This window comes from Salmo salar, chromosome 11 (genome assembly GCF_965601325.2).
Source record: "Salmo salar chromosome 11, fSalSal1, whole genome shotgun sequence".
Taxonomy (NCBI): Eukaryota; Metazoa; Chordata; class Actinopteri; order Salmoniformes; family Salmonidae; genus Salmo; species Salmo salar.
Window position 1 is genome coordinate 27,061,870 of NC_138301.1, and position 22,963 is coordinate 27,084,832.

The following is a 22,963-nucleotide window of genomic DNA, read 5'->3' on the forward strand; positions in this document are numbered from 1 at the left end:
GTTGTTCCTCTCCTACCCCACAGGCTGTGTGGACTGTGATTTCAGCAGTTAATGTAAATTCCTCAAATGCCTCTGGCACTACGTTGCAGAGTGGGAGTCAATTGGAATTTGTTCATTCAGGAGTCTAAAATATAACATGCTGAATAGCCCTCCAGGGAGGAGACAGAGGGAAAATGAAGGAAAATGATATTATGTTTTGTTCAGAGATTTTGCTGAGTTACAGTTCATATAAGGAAATCAGTCAATTGAAATCAATTCATTAGGCCCTGATCTATGGATTTCACATGACTGGGCAGGGGCGCAGCAATTGGTGGGCTTGGGGGGGGGGGGGCATAAGCCCACCCACTTGGGAGCCAGGCCCAGCCAATCAAAATTATTACAGACAGAAATACTCTTCAGCATCCCCCTCCTCTGATGATCCCGCAGGCGAAGAAGCCAGATGTGTAGGTCCTGGGCTGGCGTCGTTACATGTGGTCTCTACAATTCTCTAAAATGACATTGGGGGTGGCTTATGGTAGAGAAATAAACATTAAATTCTCTGCCAATAGCTCAGGTGGACCATTCCTGTAGTCGCCATGGAAAATGCACACTCCCTCAAAACTTGAGACATCTGTGGCATTGTGTTGTGTGACAAAACTGCACATTTTAGAGTGGCCTTTTATTCTCCCCAGGACAAGGTGCACCTGTATAATGATCATGCTGTTTAATCAACTTCTTGATATGCCACACCTGTCAGGTGGATGGATTATTTTGACAAATGATAAAATGGTCACTGACAGGGATGTAGACACATTTGTGCACAACATTTGAGAGAAATAAGCTTTTTGTGTATATGAACAATTTCTGGGATCTTTTATTTTAGCTCATGAAACATGGGACCAACACCTTGTTGCGTTTATATTTTTGTTCAATTTACATATATAAACACATGCACCAGTATTGCATAAAGTATTGCTATACACTAGCTGGGGGCTATAAAACATGTAGGTCCTTCCAGAAGCTCAGATATAGACCCACTTGTATGCGTCACCAAGATCACTGTGGTCACGCATGCATGCCATTGCTACAGAATAGCAGAACTCAGTCAGCCCTGACGGCTCTGACAAACACACACACGCACACACACTTTAAATCAAATCAAATCACATTTTATTGGTCACATACACGTGTTTAGCAGATGTTATTGCTGGTGTAGAGAAATGCTTGTGCTTCTAGTTCCAACAGTGCAGCAATATCTAACAAGTAATATCAAACAATTTCACAACATATACCCAATACACACAAATCTAAATAAATAAATGGAATTATGAATATATAAATATGTGGACAAAGTGCCTTTGTGTGAAAGCTCTCACTCTGGGGGTCTTGATATTGACCAAAGCTGTCTGTGAGGACAGCGCTCCACAGCTGTGGAAAACAGACAGTGTCAAGCAGCAGCATATCTTCCCATTTTTAAGGTAATACATAGAAATTAGCCAAAATCAATCCCTCCAGGCCAGACTAAACTTGTCTTTCCCACTAACAATGATGTGTTACTTGGAAGATAGGCTTATTGATCATCCAGACCATCAGAGATTAATGATAGCTGCAAGTATGAAATCCATTACAATCACCATCCATCCATGTGTGGACTGGATGGTGGATACTGTTAATTACATTAACATGGACATTAATACTGCATGAATTCATTGTAGCCTACTGAGGATAGTCTGTGCAAGGCCAAAATGAATGCTTATAAATGTTCTTATTGGCACGGCACTTAAAGAAAACAATGGTAAGCCCTACATGAAAGGAACATAGATCATAAAGCGAGTATTCTACAATGGTAATATTTAAATGTCCCTTTAGTCGATGCTACTCATGAGAAGTAAAGTGCCCCTAGTGACGGACATTTGTATTGCACTAACTGATTACTCCTTTCTGTTTCACATCTTAAAAACGCAGTGGTTAGCAACGCTGTTGAGGGCGTATGGACTCGGTCGCCCGTAGCTCAGTGAGCAGCACCGTTAATTCCTCTAGTCTGGAACGGATTGTAGACGCAGTTATCATTTCAGTCTATTTAGGCTCGCGATTTTCCTTCGTTCCATTTTTCAACTGAAGGCCTTCACTGAAAAGTGGGTGTCTCCTCACTACTGGTGTTCAGACAGCGGCGAGTGCAGAAGTGTGTCCTCGATGGCAGGGTGGAAGGACGGCTCCGTGCAGGAGAAGTATCGACTGGTTGTGGTTGGAGGTGGTGGTGTCGGGAAGTCAGCCCTAACTATACAATTTATCCAGGTTAGTAAATAGTCGGCCGTTTCTCCAGCGACTTTGTACGGAATGTTTGTGAATCTGGAGGGAGGCTGGCTGAGGTGTTGCGAATGGGGACCCCACAAGCGTATGATGGGGTTTAGTTCATTTTCTTCTCGCAATAGTGGGATATATTCGCCGAGGCCTGTTTAGCACAGAACATATTCTGGGAAAACACTTGAAATTGTGTTTAGATAAAATGTGCGTTTTGAGACTGTTTTTCAATACAAGGAATAACAGGCCAATTGGCAACGTGATCTTGCTCGGCTATGGAAAGTAATTGTGGAAGAAATAGTGAAGAAATAGTCTCACAATTGTGATTTAGGCTGAACTCTGATGTAAGACTTTATAATCTAAGTATTATAACATTCGGCTACCTGTACAGCCGCAATTTAAAAATACTTATTTGCAAAGTTGAGTTGTCAACATCTCTCTTGTTTTGTATCTATATTTGGGTGGATCGTCCTGCCCGGTGCAGCGCTATATCAGTATATAATTGTTGGCTACAATATAACTCGTCGTTCAGAACTTCTGGGCCTGCTGTACTTGAAAGCATACATCTGAAACAAAACTCCTATGTAAACTCACATTGAACAGGCACATTGAACGTATTTTCCATCATACCCATTAGGTGCAGTATTGACAAATCTCTTGTCTACCATTTTTATTCATGTAGACCATGTTCATTATCAGACAATGAATATGCCCATTGAATAGCCTAATAACGGTTTAGCCAACAGACTAACTAACCTTCATTTGAATCCAAAAAATCTAGGTGAATCAGCCTATGATATAAAGAAATTCCTACACATCCATAACTGTAAGCATATTCATTACATGTATGCCTTTCTCTAACATTGATATCATGTGTGAATCTTGATCAATCCCTTTTGTTGCTCAAACAGTTGCAGAGCAATGACAGCTGCTGCTAAAGACAGTTGTTGTTAAAGCCAGTGGCCCAAGCAGCCATTGCCCAGCCACAGTTGTCGTTTATAGCCTTGTCAATGGCATTCCAACACACACAGTGTGTTGTCCATAGGTACCCACACTTTTAACTCTTTGTCTTTCCCTTTTCACTATCAAAACCTTTATATTCACAGTTAGTTTCTTGGTGAAGGTGCTCATAAAGATGTAACTGACAATGAGCCGACAAGCTTTGGAATCCTCTTTGTGTCTTCAGGAGTCTATAATGCCAGGTCCTAATTCCAGGAGACTAGACTGGAGGCAGGCAGCTGATGTCTAAAGTGACTGAGACAATAGTGGGGCAGTCAGCAGCACGTGCTGCTTGAGGCTTTTGTTGTGATCTGAAGGTCTAATAAGGTTTCAGGAAGCTCATTAAATGTATACCATGGATATTGTTCAAATCAGATTACTGTACCACGGTTCAGCCATTCTGACGCTATTCTTCTTTGGAATGGAACAATAGGCTAAGTATTGTATAAACACTTCAAAGTCCTTTAGTATTTTTAGCAAATACTTGAGTTTTGGTCCAAACAAGAAAACATGCACTGTTGACTTGTTCCAGTAGGGATAGGGAACAGTAAACCGCAGTACAAGTGCCTTATTGCAGTGTAATGAGTCAGTAATGTGATTAATTACCATGTGATATGAAACTAATAATACTGATAGGACAGTAACTCCAAGATAATAGACTGGTTATTACATTTTGTTTAAGCAACAAGATTGTTGTTTGTTAACAAGATGAATAGAATATAGGGTAGGTAGGAGAAGACTGTATGCAGCTCAGCGATCAGCAGTTCACATATATTTTCTGGATGATTGCTTTGTCATGGCAACGGTGCCTTTGGAGCCTGTAGTTGAAACTTGCAGGTCAGTCCGCACTCACTAAAGAACATTCATTTGGGAAATAAGACCATTTTTTTTTGTATGCACTTAGCATTTCAGACTGTATCCAATACAGTCTTGATCAACACTTTTTATTCCTCTTTATAATAACCATACCACAACTGTGTTCATTGTGAATAGCGATTATAAAATAATAATGTGCAACTATATCTTTTAGATGAGCATCAACCTCTTATTTGTCCCTTGACATCCAAAATGCAAAGGAATTCCCAATATATACAGTATGTTAAATCTGTGAGAAATGAGTGCAGTATTAACGGCCTGTATGCTCTGCATGCATAGTCTATAGCAGGGTTCCCCAACTGGTGGCCCGCTTGTTAGACATACAGACTAGACTGTACAAACACCAGGAAATCAGCTCCAAGTGATTTTAATTTTGGAAATATTTTCCTAAGTATTCTTGCACATAATAGAGAGATGTGTGATTGTATACAAATGTAAGCAAGACTTGAAATGATTATGTTTTTGTTAAATATTATATCTGTTTGGCTTCATGCGGTCAATTTGCATTCTGCAAATTGTTTGTAACAATGCTCCGGCCCCCTGACCATCCGCTCAAGAAAGAATCGGCCCACGTCTGAATCTAGTTGATGATCCCTGGTCATAGGCTCTGGATCCTCACCCAGCCCAAGCAATCTGATCCAAGATCTAAACCACAGAAGTTGGAGGGTGGGATGGGATGTCACTCACCCATGGCCCAGCCAGAGCCCCGAGCTGAGAGAGAGAGGGCCAGGGGTCTTTCAGACAGTGCTTTTGGGAGAACACACATACTTTAGCAGAATGTTACAGCAGGTTAATATCCTGGGCAGTGTGTGTGGGGGACTCAGTGACACACTGCCTGGCCCTGCAGCATTTAGGTTTCTTCTGTTTTATTTGTGCACCATTGCAGCTGGCCAAACAAGTGCTTGAGCTTAGTAAACAATATCATTCATCTGTTACTGGGTGATTCATAGCCCCTAAAAAGGCAAAGGAAGTTCTATACTTGGCTGAGCACCATTACAGTGTTTTATGCCAACCATTTGGCTGTCACTTTGCTATTCACCTTGTAGGCAAGATCTAGTCAAAATTGTAGTTGGTGCGTTGACTGCATTCCTTTTCTTATTTATTTTGTATATGTCTGTGGATCTAAAGGGGGGGGAAAAAGGAATTTGATAATGTGTAGAATGTTGACATCATGGAAAGCGCCTACATCCTATTAGAGTTTTCTAGAAGCCGGCTGCCAGGGGAAAAGCCTCACAGCTGGCTGTTGAGTCCAGATCTGTGGAGGGGTGGAGGGTCGGTTGAGGTGGGGGACGGAGGGTTGTCTGAGTCATGTTGGGTTAATGACCATGGAACAGCCGGAATCAGCGCCTTTGGAAAAGGAAGTCCCTCCACTCCTGTTCATTTTCTATGGACCTCCTAGATTTGAAAAACAAAACATGAGCCGCAGCCTGCCCATCTGCCGGGGCTTGTGAGTGTGATTGTGTGTGGTAGTGTGCACTTGATGGAATTAGATAAGATTTACTGGTGAAAAAAAACCTGACTCCATATTTAAGGTAAAGGGATTACAGAGATACAAAAACAAAAAAAAAACGTTCTTGGCTCAGTAACCACGTTTTTATGCGAGTAAAGTCATACCTTATAAAATATCTTGACAGCTGTGATGGAAACAGGAAGTTTTGGTGCAATTTTATAAATGTCCACAGATCATTTGTTCGTTCGACATGGTGGGATCTTTTTGTGTCGACAAAATGAATAATGTGAGAAATGGTGGTGAAAACGCCTTTATGCTCAAATAGACAGTTTATTAGGCTACAGATGAAATAAGTTATGAATTTCACAGGGTGGTGAAAGTGTACAATGATCTTGATGCTCCTTTCCAATAAATATTGAGGGTCTTATTCTGGTGACATGGTGATCGATGCTTGACTGCCTTTTGACAAATACAAATATTCCCGCTCTTATCCATAATAATCTCATCATATAGGCTAGCCTACCCGCACAGCCTACCCACACTGTATCTGTGAGCTGTTGGATAGAGCGCACGTACCAAGACCAGAGTAGACACATTTTGTATTTATTGCAATAGTGTTTTGTGACAAAACTATCGGTAGAGTTGAAAATGTGATGGAAACATTGAAGTTCAGATTTTTATCTGAAACATGCACAGATTTTTATCTGAAACTTGTAAATTTGGTGGAAACAAACCACTGGTGGGAAAATGTGCGTATTTTCTTTATGCGTATTTTAGAATATTCTCATGAAAATCTGTCGCCAATTGGATGGAAACTTAGCTCCTGAAACCGTTGTGGTGTATACTAGACTAGTCACACAATGGCTGAAGTGAGGGTCCTTTTACAGTGCAGGGAGGGTGATGTCACTCTCTACACTAACAGAGTGACAGGGCAGGCAGGTCATCGCCACTGGGAGTAGTTGAAGTAAAGACACAGCCAAGCCAAGCCAGTGAGTAGAATAGCAGAGAGGTGACATAACATTGAGTCATCTAAAAAAAAAATGGGACACAGAGTGTTATTCAACAGATGGAAAACATGACTCAATGTGGGGTGGTGGGGTACAAGGCATTTGATCCCATATCTAATGTCACTCATTTGTTTGGCCGATGGTATTAGCAACATTTCTGCTATGGTTCCTTTGTGGAAGTTATCATTAGCAACCATGGCACCTGTGGGAGTGAAATGTTATCTTCTCGCCAGACTGGATGACAGAGTAGTAAAGCATGGTGTTGCATGAACACACAGCTGCTAATATTAGCCCTTACCACTGACTCTCTTTCATTTCTGCTGGAGTTGACTCCCTGCTGTGTGATTCAGTGGGAGAGCACAGTATCCAGCCTGATAGTCATGAAGGATTAGATACAGACCAGTATGATCAAAGGTTAAAGACACCTAAACAGTGAGTACTTAAGTGCTCTCTTTCTTTTTCTTTCTCTCGCTCTCTCTACCCCCTCTCTCTCCTCTCTCTCACAACTTCTCTACCCCCTCTCGCTCTCTCTACCCCCTCTCTCCTCTCTTTCACTCTCTACACCCTCTCTCCTCTCTTTCACTCTCTCTACCCCCTCTCTCTCCTCTCTCTCGCTCTCTCTACCCCCTCTCGCTCTCTCTACCCCCTCTCTCCTCTCTTTCACTCTCTCTACCCCCTCTCTCTCCTCTCTCTCTCGCTCTCTACCCCCTCTCGCTCTCTCTACCCCCTCTCTCTCGCTCTCTCCACCCCCTCTCTCTCCTCTCTCTCGCTCCCTACCCCCTCTCTCTCCTCTCTCTACCCCCTCTCCCCTCTCTCCTCTCTCTACCCCCTCTCCTCTCTCTCGCTTTCTTTACCCCCTCTCTCTCTCCTCTCTCTCGCTCTCTCTACCCCCTTTCTCTCCTCTCTCTGTCTCATTCTGAGCATGGTTTTGATTACTGAGATGAGGTCATTTAGGAGAAATTCTGCTGCTCTGGGTTCTAATTGAATAAATACAGATTAAGCATGTAGGCGTTCTTTTCTGGGCATTTGCAGGCAAGGTGTGCGTGTGTGTGAGTATGATTGTGTGTGTGAGTGAGTGATGGGGTTTGGGGATTGTTTCATGCACATTTCTCTGAAATAGACGCAGCGGGCTAAGTAAAGTGTTTGCAGCAATGGTGATGGGGGTGTGCATTCCCACACACGCAGGACAAGGTTGCTGAATACCAGGCGGTGTGGAAACTGCCATGACCAGCACACTTTAAACCTATTTTTGGACATCAGTAGTGTTGTAGCATTCTATCTAGCTTGTTGATACGTCACATACCATTTACCACTGATCCATTTTGTTTGAGCTGGTTTTTCATTTTCTTTGAGGGTGTTGGTAACCCCACACATTTAGGTGTGTGTGTGTGTGTGTGTGTGTGTGTGTGTGTGTGTGTGTGTGTGTGTGTGTGTGTGTGTGTGTGTGTGTGTGTGTGTGTGTGTGTGTGTGTGTGTGTGTGTGTGTGTGTGTGTGTGTGTGTGTGTGTGTGTTGTCAAGGTGGGTGATGAGGGAACATTGTTGGTTTTGTTCTTCAGGAGGGTCACCTGTTGATTTCTCACAGAGCTGGCTCATTGAGTGAGTGTTCCTGTGAAGTGAACCGCTCTCAGAGCTCATAGCAGGGAAGTGGTTTTCACAGCACTTCATTCTGAGCCACTAAAACAAACAACTCTCCTGCTTACAGACCAAAAAAAGTCCCGTAGAAGTCATTTTTCCAATTCCATATGGGTGTTGTCAGAGGGAGAGAAAATTCATAAATTTCTTTCTAAATGTTATAATTTGATGAACATGTTATAATGACCATACACATTCCTATGAATCTATTTGTATGATAGTTGTGAGTGCATGATGCAGCACAATGTTTGCGCAACATTGTAATCATGTTTAGTTCTTAAAGGCTTCGACTCAAGGGTTAAGAGATAACGTTGAAATTATTTTGGTTTCAATGACACAAGTCTGTGATGGTCTCTTACCCTAAAGCAGGGGTTCCCAATTAGATTCAGCCGAGGGCCTATTTTTTTCTTGAGTGGAGGGTTGGGGGGCCAGAACATCATTATAAATCATTTTACAGTAATGTATTGATTCTTTGCTCTGAACTTAGGGGGCCAAATAAAATCGTCCGAATTTGGCCCGCGGTCCGCCTATTTGGGAACCCTGCCCTAAAGAATAAGGAATGATGTAATATCAGTCTGTAACTTGATATTAGATTGAGTCTGAATAAAAACCCTATGGGGATCTAATCACAATAAAACCCATTCAGCAGGTCTTGCAGTTGGTGTCTGTGTACCCAGAGACTGATGTGATGTTATTCTGAGCAAAGATCAGGTTTATTATTGATGTATCATTAGACTGGGTGGAGTCAGGTTTCTCTACTATCTTTGTTTTCTGTCCAAACATCTAACATTTGTACCTCAATAGGCAGAACATGGTTACATAGTAGTGCTGATCATAACATAGTACATTTCAATAAGATCAGATCAATGATAAACTCACTGTCTGTGGTCCCTGTGGTAAAGAATAAGGCAGGAGACCAACTCTGACTATGCTCTTTTAAAAAGTTTATAGAGGACCACTTCCTTGTTGCCTGGGTAACAGACCAGAACCTGGCATAGTCCCATGGGTCAGACCAACAACAATTCTCGTTCCCTGAGCAGGGGTGTCGACTAGCACAGACTTTGCTGATAACTACTTTATTGAGGGAAAATGTACTTGCGATGACTGTGATATGTGGTTGTCTCGTCTAGCTCACCCTTAAAGCACCAAAATAATGTATTTCGACCCCTAAAAGCACCAAAAGGGGTAATTCTTTACACAATTGGGAATTATGGCAAAATGACACTTTCTGTCAAACAGTAACACTTCTTAATTTATTATCCTTTTCTAACACAAGTAAATGGTTTAACTTCCCCAAAATAAGCATATATTTCAACATTTTCACACATTTCTAGTCAAGTTATTCATTCACAGTGTTGTGTTTCTGTGATACTCAGAGGCTGAGAAATTGGCGATTGAGCAATTTTTTATAAAAAAAAAAAAATGTAACCTTTATTTAACTAGGCAAGTCAGTTAAGAACAAATTCTTATTTACAATGACGGCCTACCAAAAGGCAAAAGGCCTCCTGCGTGGATGGGGGCCGGGATTAAAAATGTTAATAAATGAAATAAAAATATAGGACAAAACACACATCAAGATAAGAGAGACAACACAACACTACATAAAGAGAGACCTAAGACGACAGCATAGCATGGCAGCAACACATGACAACACAGCGTGTTAGCAGCACAACATGACAACAACATGGTAGCAACACAACATGGCAGCAGCACAACATGGAAGCAGCACAAAACAAGGTACAAACATTGTTGGGCACAGACAACAGCACAAAGGGCAAGAAGGTAGAGACAACAATACATCATGCAAAGCAGCCAGAACTGTCAGTAAGAGTGTCCATGATTGAGTCTGAATGAAGAGATTGAGATAAAACTGTCCAGTTTGAGTGTTTGTTGCAGCTCTTTCCAGTCGCTAGCTGCAGCGAACTGAAAAGACGAGCGACCCCAGGGATGTGTGTGCTTTGGGGACCTTTAACAGAATATGACTGGTAATCTGACATACCGGTATGACCTAAAATAGCCACAGAGATGGGCGTTACAGGCAATATGGTCACCGGTGTCATCAGACTTTTAGGTCTAACTTTGGAACGCTATGGGCTATAAACTTGTTTCCAATTGCATCTGAAAGATGACTGAAAAATCAAATTGGTATAGAGACATTGACTGGAATCTAAATATAATTAAATGTTTCAGTTATTTATTCGTTTTACTGGCTGCCACACCCCCCAGGGACCACATCTGGGGTGACCTCATATCTACAGTGCATTTGGGAAAGTATTCAGACCCCTTTACTTTTTCCACATTTTGATACGTTACAGCCTTATTCTAAAATTGATTAAATAATTTTTTCCTTAAAAAAAGTATTCAGACCCTTTGCTATGAGACTCGAAATTGAACTCCGGTGCATCCTGTTTCCATTGAGCATCCTTGAGATGTTTCTACAACTTCATTGGAGTCCACCTGTGGTAAATTCAATTGATTGCACATGATTTGGAAAGGCACACACCTGTCTATATAAGGTACCACAGTTGACAGTGCATGTCAGAGCAAAAACCAAGCCATGAGAACGAAGGTACTGTTCGTAGAGCTCCTAGACAAAATTGTGTCAAGGCACAGATCTGGGGCAGGGCACCAAAACATTGCTGCAGCATTGAAGAACACAGTGGCCTCCATCATTCTTAAATGGAAGAAGTTTGGAACCACCAAGACTCTTCTAGAGCTGGACGCCCGGCCAAACTGAGGAATCGGGGAGAAAGGCCTTGGTAAGGGAGGTGACCAAGAACCCGATGGTCACTCTGACAGAGCTCCAGAGTTCCTCTGTGGAAATGGGAGAACCTTCCAGGAGGACAACCATCTCTGCAGCACTCCACCAAGCAGGCCTTTATGGTAGAGTGGCAAGACGGAAGCCACTCCTCAGTAAAAGGCACATGACAGCCCGCTTGGAGTTTGCCAAAAGACACCTAAAATACTCTCAGAACATGAGAAACAAGTTTCTCTGGTCTGATAAAACCAAGATTGAACTCTTTGGCCTGAATGACAAGTGTCATGTCTGGAGGAAACCTGGCACCATCTCTACGGTGAAGCATGGTGGTGCCAGCATCATTTGGGGATGTTTTTCAGCAGCAGGGACTGGGAGACTAGACAGGATCGAAAGAAAGATGAAAGGAGCAAAGTATAGAGAGATCCTTGATGAAAACCTGCTCCAGAGCGCTCAGGACCTCAGACTGGGGCAAATGTTCACCTTCCAACAGGACAACGACCCTAAGCACACAGCCAAGACAACACAGGAGTGGCTTTGGGACAAGTCTCTGAATGTCCTTGAGTGACCCAGCCAGAGCCCGGACTTGAACCCGATTGAACATCTCTGAAAATACCTGAAAATAGCTGTGCAGTGACGCTCCCCATCCAACCTGACAGAGCTTGAGAGGATCTGCAGAGAAGAATGGGAGAAACTCCCCAAATACAGGTGTGCCAAGCTTGTAGAGTCACACCAAACAAGACTCGAGGCTGTAATCGCTGCCAAAGGTGCTTCAACAAAGTACTGAGTAAAGGGTCTGAATACTTATTGTCACATCCTGACCAGTAAAAGAGGTTATTTGTTATTGTAGTTTGGTCAGGGCGTGGCAGTTGGTGTTTGTTTTGTGTGGTTCGGGGTTTTTGGTTTATGTTCTACATTTTCTATTTCTATGTGTTTATCTAGTTTTTCTATTTCTATGTTGGGGTTTTGGTAGGACCTCCAATTAGAGGCAGCTGGTTGTCGTTGACTCTAATTGGAGGCCATATTTAGTTGGGTTAGTTTTCTCTTGTGTTTTGTGGGTGGTTGTTTCCAGTATAGTCTGTGCACCTTATTGGACTGTTTTCGTCGTTTGTTTTGTTTAAGTGTTTTTCCTTCAATAAATAAGAAGATGATAAATATACCCGCTGCATTTTGGTCCACTCCTTTCGACGCCTATGACAGAACCACCCACCAAAGAAGGACCAAGCAGCGGAGGAAGGAGCAGAAGGAGAGCTACTTGGAGTCATGGACATAGGAGGAAATATTAAATGGAAAGGGACCTTGGAGGCAGGCTGGGGAGTACCGGCGACCGAAAGAGGAATTGGAGGCAGCAAAGGCAGAACGACGGAGGTATGAGGCATTATATTCTCCATTTCAGGAGGTGAGGAGGCAGCCCCCAATTTTTTTTTTGGGGGGGGGGGGGGGGGGGGCACACGGGTAGTTTGGCTGGGCCAGGGGTTAGCCCTGAGCCAATTCCCCGTGCTTACCGTGGGGAGCGTTTGGCGTGGAGAGCACCGTGCTATGCGGAAGTGAGCACGGTCTCGCCCATCCGCACGCACAGTCCGGTGCGGTCGATACCAGCCCCCGCAAGTGCCGTGCTAGAGTGGGCATCCAGCCAGGAAGGAGTATGCCTGCTCAGTACATCTGGCCACCAGTGTGTCTCCTAGGCCCAGGCTACCCTGCGCCTGCTCTACGCACGGCAGCCATCATTCCTCAGCACAGCCCAGTTTGCCCTGTGCCAGCACTCCGCCCGTGCAGGGCTACAGTGACAACTCAGCCAGGACGGGTTGTGCAGGCTGTGCGCTCCAGACCTCCAGTGCGTCTTCAAGACCCAGTGTGTCCTGTTCCTGCTCCTCGCACTAGCCCTGTGGTGCGTGTTACTGTTCTGGCGCCTTCAAAGCCAGCCCCACGCATCAGGCCCCTAGTGCGCCTGCCCAGTCCAGTACGTCCTGTTCCTGCTCCTCGCACTAGCCCTGAGGTGCGTGTCAATAGTCTGGCGCCTCCAAAGCCAGCCCCACGCATCAGGCCTTTAGTGCGCCTGCCCAATCCAGTACGTCCTGTTCCTGCTCCTCGCACTAGCCCTGAGGTGCGTGTCAATAGTCTGGCGCCTCCTAAGCCAGCCCCACGCATCAGGCCTTCAGTGCGCAGTCCCCGTCCAGAGCTTCCGGTGACAGTTCCCCGTCCAGAGCTTCCGGCAACAGTTCCCCGTCCAGAGCTTCCGGCGACAGTTCCCCATCCAGAGCTTCCGGAGACAGTTCCCCGTCCAGAGCTTCCGGTGACAGTACCCCGTCCAGAGCTTCCGGCAACAGTTCCCCGTCCAGAGCTTCCGGCAACAGTTCCCCATCCAGAGTTTCCGGCGACAGTTTCCCGTCCAGAGCTTCCGGCGACAGTTCCCCATCCAGAGCTTCCGGAGACAGTTCCCCGTCCAGAGCTTCCGGTGACAGTACCCCGTCCAGAGCTTCCGGCGACAGTTCCCCGTCCAGAGCTTCCGGCAACAGTTCCCCGTCCAGAGTTTCCGGCGACAGTTCCCCGTCCAGAGCTTCCGGCGACAGTTCCCCATCCAGAGCTTCCGGAGACAGTTCCCCGTCCAGTGCTTCCGGCGATGTCCTACAGTCCAGAACCGACAGAGACGGCCCACAGTCCGGAGCCTGCAGAGACGGCCCACAGTCCGGAGCCTGCAGAGACGGCCCACAGTCCGGAGCCTGCGGAGACGGCCCACAGTCCGGAGCCTGCGGAGACGGCCCACAGTCCGGAGCCTGCGGAGACGGCCCACAGTCCGGAGCCTGCAGAGACGGCCCACAGTCCGGAGCCTGCAGAGACGGCCCACAGTCCGGAGCCTGCAGAGACGGCCCAGAGTCCGGAGCCTGCAGAGACGGCCCACAGTCCGGAGCCTGCAGAGACGGCCCACAGTCCGGAGCCTGCAGAGACGCTCCTCAGCCCTGAGTCTCCAGCGACGCTCCTCAGCCCTGAGTCTCCAGCGACGCTCCTCAGCCCTGAGTCTCCAGCGACGCTCCTCAGCCCTGAGTCTCCAGCGACGCACCTCAGCCCAGAGCCTTCAGCGGGGGTGGGCAGGTTAGAATGGGGACTAAGGCCGGAGCCAGAGCCACCTCCATAGTTGGAGGATTGGGGGGGGGTGTAGCACGGGAGCCGTCGTTGACGGTGGCCACCCTCCCTTCCCTCCCTTTAAGTTTGGGGTTATTTTTTTGTGGGGTTTTTGTTTTGAGGTGCATTTGGGGTCTGCACCTTTGGGGGGGGTACTGTCACGTCCTGACCAGTAAAGGGGTTATTTGTTATTGTAGTTTTGTCAGGGCGTGGCAGGGGGTGTTTGTTTTGTGTGGTTCAGGTTTTTTGGTTTATGTTCTTCATTTTCTATTTCTATGTGTTTATCTAGTTTTTCTATTTCTATGTTGGGGTTTTGGTAGGACCTCCAATTAGAGGCAACTGGTTGTCGTTGCCTCTAATTGGAGGCCATATTTAGTTGGGTTAGTTTTCTCTTGTGTTTTGTGGGTGGTTGTTTCCAGTATAGTCTGTGCACCCCCCCCCCCCCCCCATGTAGAAGTGCTACCACCAATCAGAGAGCTTACTACTGTGTTATTCCTGTATATTTGATGGATATTAATGTTGATAATGTATGGTCAGGTGGAATGTTCCTCCCTGTTGAGTTTCACTATACTTGAGTGCCACAGCAAAGGGTTTTTGTTGTTGCTCTAACATGGTCATGGCTAATCATAGAGGAGAGGAGATGATAGACAGGTGTTGAGGGAAACAAGTGATGGTTAGAGAAAAGAAGTAGGTATGTTATTACCCCTCCCCCCTTGATTCACCACAGGGTCTCTTCTCTCTCTCTCTCTCTCTCTCTCTCTCTCTCTCTCTCTCTCTCTCTCTCTCTCTCTCTCTCTCTCTCTCTCCCCTTTGGTCTCACATCAGGGCATGAATTTACTTCTGTGGCTTGGCCCTGCCTCTACTTTAGGTATCCTGTTTACCTTAATCAACTGCTTGTAGAAACCATGTCTGGCAGGGCATGAGCTGACACACATACACACACACACACATACACACATACACACACACACACACACACACACACACACACACACACACACACACACACACAAGAAAATGAGACTGGGCTGACAGTTAGTCAAAAAAAAACCACAACAATGGATTCTACCTCTCACCTTGCAGAGGATAAGAGTTGTTGTTTCCACTAAGCCACTGAATTTCTTCGGGTAGAATTCAGTTTCTATTTCTATCCCCTTTTTCATGCAGTCACAGTAAAAAACAATTTCCAGTTCATCTGTGGGTTTAGCATGCAGTGACTGTGATTCTCTATGTTCTCAGGGACAGCAGGGGAGAGGATCCAGAGAGTGCATGTGTTTCTGTTCAGATAATCACTTCCTACCATGAACAGGAACAGATTAGAATACGGCTGCCTGGCCTGGGGCTGTGTAAATGTTCATGGTCTGCACGGACACAGGGAACATATGCCTCCCATCTCCAAGCTCACACAAATGACATCTGCTGGAGGATCTGTCGCTTATGCTTACCAGCCTCCCCTCATTTGGCCCGATCCATAGAGTCACATTGAAACAGGGAACATCAAAGTGTGACAAGAGGAAAAGTAACGTGTGTCACATCATCTTTAACACAATCTGCTTTGTGGGAACTCTGGTGCTGTGAGAGCTCTGTAACTGTAACTTTCTCACATATTGAGCTTCGACTTGGTTGACTGTTCACATAAGACATGGAGGCATGGGTTCCTCTCATCATCTATGACAGGGGTAGACAGCCCTGTTCCTGTAGTCCCACAGGTACGGCAGGATTTTGTTCCAACAAGGCACCACACCTGACCAACTGAGCTAATTAAACAGTTCAGTGATTGCCTAAATTCAACACACCATGTTTTCCAGGTCAATTAAATCAAACGCATGAAGTTCCTGTGGTCCTCCAGGACCAGGGTTGTCTACCCCTGATCTATACGGAATACAAATATCAACGCAGCATGTAGATTGTTGGTCCCATGTTTCATGAGCTGAAATAAAAGATCCCAGAAATGTTCCATACACACAAAAAGCTTATTTCTCTCAAATTTGGTGCGCAAATTTGTTAACATCTCTGTTAGAGAGCATTTCTCCTTTGACAAGTTAATCCATCCACCTGACAAGTGTGGTAAATCAAGTAGCTCATTAAGCAGCATGATCATTACACAGGTGCCACTTGTGCTGGGGACAATAAAAGTTCACTATACAATGTGCAGTTTTGTCACACAACACAATGCCACAGATGTCTCAAGTTTTGAGGGAGTGTGCAATTGGCATGCTGACTGCAGGAATGTCCACCAAAGCTGTTGCCAGAGAATTAAATGTTCATTTCTCTACCATAAGCTGTCTCCAACATCGTTTTAGAGAATGTGTCAGTACGTCCAACCGGCCTCATAACCACAGACCACGTGTAACAACTACAGCCCAGGACCTCCAAATCCTGTTTCTTCACCTGCTGGATCATCCGAGACCAGCCATCCGGACATTGGATGAAACTGAGGAGTATTTCTGTCAGTAATAAAAAAAAAAAAAATCTGATTGGCTGGGCTTGGCTGCGCCCCTGCGGAGTCATGTGAAATCCATATATTAGGTCCTAATGAATTTATTTCAATTGACTGATTTCCTTTTATGAACTGTAACTCAGCGAAATTGTTGCATGTTGCGTTTTATATTTTTGTTCAGTATATGACATGGTGAGGCTGTGGGTGTGTGACCATGTGTGACACAGCACTTCCCCAGACAGGCATTTGTTCAAATGATTTCTCAGCAGCAACCCCTCCTGGGACATTAGCTGTCTAGAGCAGGTATTCCCAACCTGGGGTACGCCAAATAAGAATGTGATTCAATATGTGATATATATATAGAGAGAGATTTTTTTTGTAACTTTTTTTTTCCTTCACATTTTCAAACATTCCATTTATATTTATAGCCAAACGTAGCTGCTGCTCATGTTGGTATCTGTACTGATGGCGCAAAAGCCATGACAGGAAGACATAGTGGAGTGGAGACGTGCGTGCAAGCAGTTGCTCCCGACGCCACTTGGGTACACTGCAGCATCCACTGAGAGGCTCTTGCTGCCAAAGGAATGCCTGACAGCTTGAAAGACGTTTTGGACACTACAGTGAAAATGGTTAACTTTGTTAAAGCAAGGCCCCTGAACTCTCGTGTATTTTCTGCACTATGCAATGATATGGGCAGCGACCATGTAACGCTTTTACAACATACAGAAGTGTGCTGGTTATCAAGGGGCAAAGTATTGACATGTTTTTTTATTTGAGAGACAAGCTTAAAGTTTTCTTTACTGACTAATTTTCACTTGCATGATGACGAGTTTCTCACACGACTGGCCAATCTGGGTGATGTTTTTTCTCGCCTGAATGATCTGAATCTAGGGTTACAGGGACTCTCTGCAACCATATTCTATGTGCGTGACAAAATTGAGACTGTCGATCATTGTAGGATTTTTTGTGTGCAAATGAACTCAAGCTTACGGACAATGTCAAATGTGATATAGCGATGCATCTGAGCGAGTTGAGTGCGCAATTATGAAGGTACTTTCCCGAAACGGATGACACAAACAACTGGATTCGTTATCCCTTTCATGCCCTGCCTCCAGTCCACTTACCAATATCTGAACAAGACAGCCTCATCGAAATTTCAAAAAGCGGTTCTGTGAAAATGTGTGGAAAATGATTTAAGACTGAGACTCTCTCCAATACAACCCAGCATTGCAGAGTTATGTGCATCCTTTCAAGCACAAGGGGCTGTTTCAGTGGCTGTCTATGGTCAGTCCCCGGGGGCCGGAGTTGTGTCACACTTTTCCCCATCCCTAGCAAACACAGCTGATTTAAACAAATTTCATTGTAATCTGAAGATAATGACTAGTTGATAATTGGAATCGGGTGTGTTAGCTGGGGCTGGGGCAAAAGTGTGACACCAATCAGGCCTCCGAGGACTGGAGTTGCCCATCCCTGGTCTAGACTCTATGGTATTACGTGGATGGCTGTCAGTCGGCCTTGGGACTCCAAGAGCCCATGGCTTCTACCTGATCCAGAGAGAGGCAATTGGTCTCCCCCCCCCCCCCCCCTCTTGATCTGTTAGAACATAAAATATTTGTCTGTCTGTCTCCCTATAGGTCTCTCCCTTTTATTTACACTCAACAAATACTTAGTGTCAGATCTGCCAGGCTGTTTGGTAGGCTATACTGCTGCTACTGCAGCCCATTCTTTTAGTTACGTATATGATATATTGACGTGTTTAATTTTTGCTCAGTGGGGATGTCCTGAGTGGGTTGGTTTTGAGAAACATTAAATTAGACATGGCTTTTGTTTTCTTCTCAAATCTGTCCGTAGAGGCCATAGTTGTCCACACTAGCCACACGCTATTGTTGTCATAACATTTGACTATCATCTTGCAAAATCAGGATCTGATCTGCCTAAAATGTCTTGTGTCAACAGTACCACAGCATTCCAGTCAGTCTGGTCCCTGATCTCACCACAGCACGTTATACTGGTTCTGTTTGTTTGATTTGGGTAGATCTGATCTGGGTCCCAAATGGCACCCTATTCATGACTGACTGTGTTACTGAGTGTCTGAGACAACAGTGGCCTGGAGACATCGTGTAACGCATGGCTCCAACAACAAACAGCAGTGGCAGTTAGAGAAAGGAGAAGAACCCACAGCTTCTATTATCCCTCCGGTTTGTTTTGATTTCATTTTCTCTCCCCAACCTCTGCTGTACTCAGTCTCTCTGGGACAATGCCAGCGTGGATTAGGCATAATGACTGTTTCAGGAATTCACCGGAGCAAGCTCTCTTTGTTGTTTACAAAATAAAAGATGCTAGAGCCTTGATGTAGGGTTGTTCAGTTTGGTCCCCCAATATATGAGTAACGGTTTGCATTACTGATACAATCCCAAACGGGCATTAAAAAGGCACAGCAATCGTCAAAACAATAATTGGATCGGTCCCTATCCGAACAAATGTGGACAGGGCTAATCATGATACTCATTGATCACAATAGGAGGAATTCCTAGCATTCCTTCTGATGTTTGCTTGCTTTATGTGTGCTGTTGAGAACTAATGTAATGTATGCTGCAGTGTCAGAGGCAATACTGCAGAACATGCTGAAACATACTCCATCCAGACCAACACTGCAATTTGACTAAAATCTAAACCTGTGTTTACTCAAATCACTCCTCTCCAGACAGTCCTCTTCCCGACTCTCGTGCAGTCAGAGGATCTGTTAATTGAATTATTAATAGTTTGCTTATCACATCGAGTTAGGCTTGTCAAATGCACGTCCTGTCTGAATCACAGCTCATCTCAGGCTGTTGGTCCCTGCTGGCTGCCAGTCACCCAAGCGAGAGAGACTGATAGAGAGAAGAGAAGTGTGGGTACTTAGGAAGCTGTGTGTGTTGTCTTTGATAATCCCCGTCTCTATTCATTCCATTACTGAGGCCTGTTTCACTGTGACAGTATCATTCCTCGCATCGGAGATTCATATAACAACAAGATGACTATGGGAAAATGCCATGCTGTGAAGCTCATGCCCCCATATCTCTCAACCCCATGCAGCCAATCTGACTAAAATTATTTTATACTAGGCACAGAGGATACTCTTTAGTCAATTTGGTTAGGTATTGACACTCGGAATCTATGTGCCATTTGTCCCTCATTATCATGTATCTATAGAAGTTATTTTTCACAGTGGGTATTGTAGAGAGAGTGCCATGTCGCTCCTGCATCACTGTTATATCCCATCTAAACATTGTAGAGAGAGTGATTTCACCGTGCCTCTCTAAAGTCCGTTTCCCATGTGGGTGTTAGAAAATCAATGTCTGTATAGATGTAGAGAAGTGAGGAGCTGTGTCAGACAGAATGCAGCTAGCTGACCAAACCAAAGGCTTGTCTGTTAGAACGTCCACTCCTGGGACTAACCCCTCTGAGTCTGTTCCCAGGGGTACGGGGAAGGCCAGGCAGACTGATGGTGTGTCACTGAGAGCCTGGTTCTGGGACGTCCCGTCACTGGCTGCCCTACCCTGGGGCCTTGGCTAGGCTTAGGCAGGCTCTGGGCTGGCTGACAGTTGGCACTGTCTGGGCAGGCTGCTGGCTGTCTGCAGACAGCTGAGGCTGAGCTGAGACTGACTCATTACTGCTGGGCACCTGCTGTCCAACAGGGGAAGAGTGGGGAGGAGTGAGGAGAGAGAAGGGGAGGGGAGGGGAGGAGAGAGAAGGGGAGGGGAGGGGAGAGGAGTGAGAAGGGGAGGGGAGAGGAGAGGAGAGAGAAGGGGAGGGTAGAGGAGAGGAGAGGAGAGGAGAGGAGAGGAGAGGAGAGGAGAGGAGAGGAGAGGAGAGGAGAGGAGAGGGGAGGGGAGGGGAATGGAACAACCCCTCTCAACAGGTGAGGAGTGCTACATGAATGACTCCCCATATGTGCTGATGACAGTGGGTGAGCAGGCATGTGGCCTCCTATGCCCGTAACAACTGGTCCTGGGCCTGTCTTGTGGTTTGGCTCTTAATGGTTAAGGTTCCAGATGGGATATGGAGAGCTGATCTGTAATCAGTTTTCATGGGGTAGGTAGAAATAAATGGCAGTGGGGACTAGTGGGAGGCTCAGCTGCTGTTCTGTGGCTGCTAAGAGAGACAGGGTCACTGGTTATGGCTCCTAATATGTACTCAGCACCAGTTGGTCTCAACAAACACAAATGAACGAGAATGTTTAGTTGGCACAAGCAAGCGCACACCAAGTCAACAGCCGTCTAACAAGTGTGTTTCATAAATGCTTGGTATGTGTAACCAAAACATGTTCCTTTATCCTGCCCTCAACCTGACTCCAGATGTCATTTAAAGTGGCCAAGTTGAAGACCTGAGAGTCTTAGCTGTCTTACTACAACAAACAGCCCTGTTGGCAATCAAGCTAATTGTTTCTGGATTTAAACATGGCTAAAAGGGACTTGAGGGCCTCACTTCTTTGTTTGATTTAGCTCAAGCCATATCCACTTCCCTCACTGGGAACGGTTTGTGGAAGTGAAATATATCACCTATATTTATCATGTTGTTACGTAAGGGCTTGTGAGGCCGGTGGGCGGCTGGGCTAGGTCTATGTGGGGGAGGCCTGCCTGTCTGCCCTGGGCCTTGGGGCTGGGAGCAGGAGAGTGACGTCCATTAGCTCTATTTATGAGGAGCTGCCTGCTGAGGTAATAACATTTCCACTGTCTGTGTTGTGTGACTGGTGGCCTAAAACGGTAATGGTGCTGCGTTTCTGACACGCTGCCAAGGAGAGGCCTTATTCCTTCTGACATATCACCCTCTGCAAAGCTTACCATCTGGAGAAACACCACTAATGCAAATACATGGAGTGCTACTACAGCAGATGGAGGGAGATGAATCTGTAACAGGAGCTGTACTGTAAAGTCAGATGCATGTTATACCTGCTATTACTACTAGTAAATGAAAGTGGAATAAGAACAACGTGGGTGGTTAGGTGCTAGGTGGAGGACACAGGAGGCGGTGTGTGTTTGATCTGGGGTGGTCAGGAGAGGCTCTGCCCTGGGTCCTAGTCATGGTTTTTACTCACGACATGGCTGACTGGCCATAACTGACCCCTGACTCTCTGTGCATCTCTTCTACAGCAACGCTTAAGCTCATAGACTGTCCTACTTCCTGTAGTGGGAAAACAACCCTCTGTCCTATCAGATGCAGCTTTATGAGGGCTTATCAGTATTATGTACCCATCTCAAATCTCTGGACCCATATCTCACTCATAATAAATAAGCCTAGTCAGAGGGGTTGAGTTAAATGCGGAAGACACATTTCAGTTGAAGGCATTCAGTTGTATCCCCCTTTCCCTTTCCTAGTGTCCTCATCTCATACCAGACCTGTGGCAAAACTGTGGTACAGGTTCTTCATTGAGACAATAGCCCATCGTGGCCATCTCTCTCTGAGTCCCTCTTACTGTGGGAACTTCAGAGCCAGCTATCACCCCACTCTCTTCTGTTAGTGCTTTGTTTCAGCCACCACATCAGTGAGCTCTAAAAGTATTGGGACAGTGACAATTTGTTGTTTTGGCTCTGTACTCCAGAACTGTGGATTTGAAATGATACAGGTTAAAGTGCAGACTGTCCACTTTAATTTGAGCGTATTTTCATCCATATCAGGTTAACCGCTAAGAAATTACAGCACTTTTTGTAAAAGTATTGGGACAAATCCACATATGTGTATTAAAGTAGTCAAAAGTTGAGTATTTGGTCCCATATTCCTAGTGTCATAAAGTTCGTCGTCTGAGGAGGAGAAATCATCGGACCAATATGCAGCGGTTAAATTGCACATCTTCTTATTTATTAAAGAAAGGGGAAAAAAAATACTCATACAAAACAAACGACAAAAACAGTCCTGTAAGGTGCTCAGACTATACAGGGAAACAACCACCCACAAACACAAGAGAAAACTAACCCACTTAAATATGCCTCCAATTAGAGGCAACGACAACCAGCCGCCTCTAATTGGAAGTCGTTCCAAAACCCCAACATAGAAATAGAAAAACTAGAAAAACCACATAGAAATAGAAAACATAGAACATCAACCAAAAACCCCGAAACACACTAAACAAACATCCCCTGCTACGCCCTGACCAAACTACAATAACAAACAACCCCTTTTACTGGTCAGGACGTGACACCTAGCACGCAATGATTACATCAAGCTTATGACTCTACAAACTTGTTGGATGCATTTGCTGTTTGTTTTGGTTGTGTTTCAGATTATTTTATGCCCAATAGAAAAGAATGGTAAATAATGTATTGTGTCACTTTGGTGTCAGTTTCATTGTAAATAAGAATAGAATATGTTTCTAAACACTTCTACATTAATGTGGATGCTACCATGATTACGGATAATCCTGAAT

General features: G+C 45.1%; 1 protein-coding gene across 1 annotated transcript in view; it reads left to right on the forward strand.

The window, feature by feature from the left end:
• The first annotated feature begins 1,914 nt into the window (after positions 1 to 1,914).
• The window catches only part of LOC106562341 (ras-related protein R-Ras2), a 40,184-nt gene continuing 19,135 nt past the window's right edge, over positions 1,915 to 22,963 (forward strand). Inside the window, exon 1 of the mRNA XM_014127158.3 lies at positions 1,915 to 2,274. Coding sequence (XP_013982633.2) covers positions 2,173 to 2,274 — 102 coding nt within the window. The 5' untranslated portion in view covers positions 1,915 to 2,172. The remainder of the gene's footprint in view (positions 2,275 to 22,963) is intronic.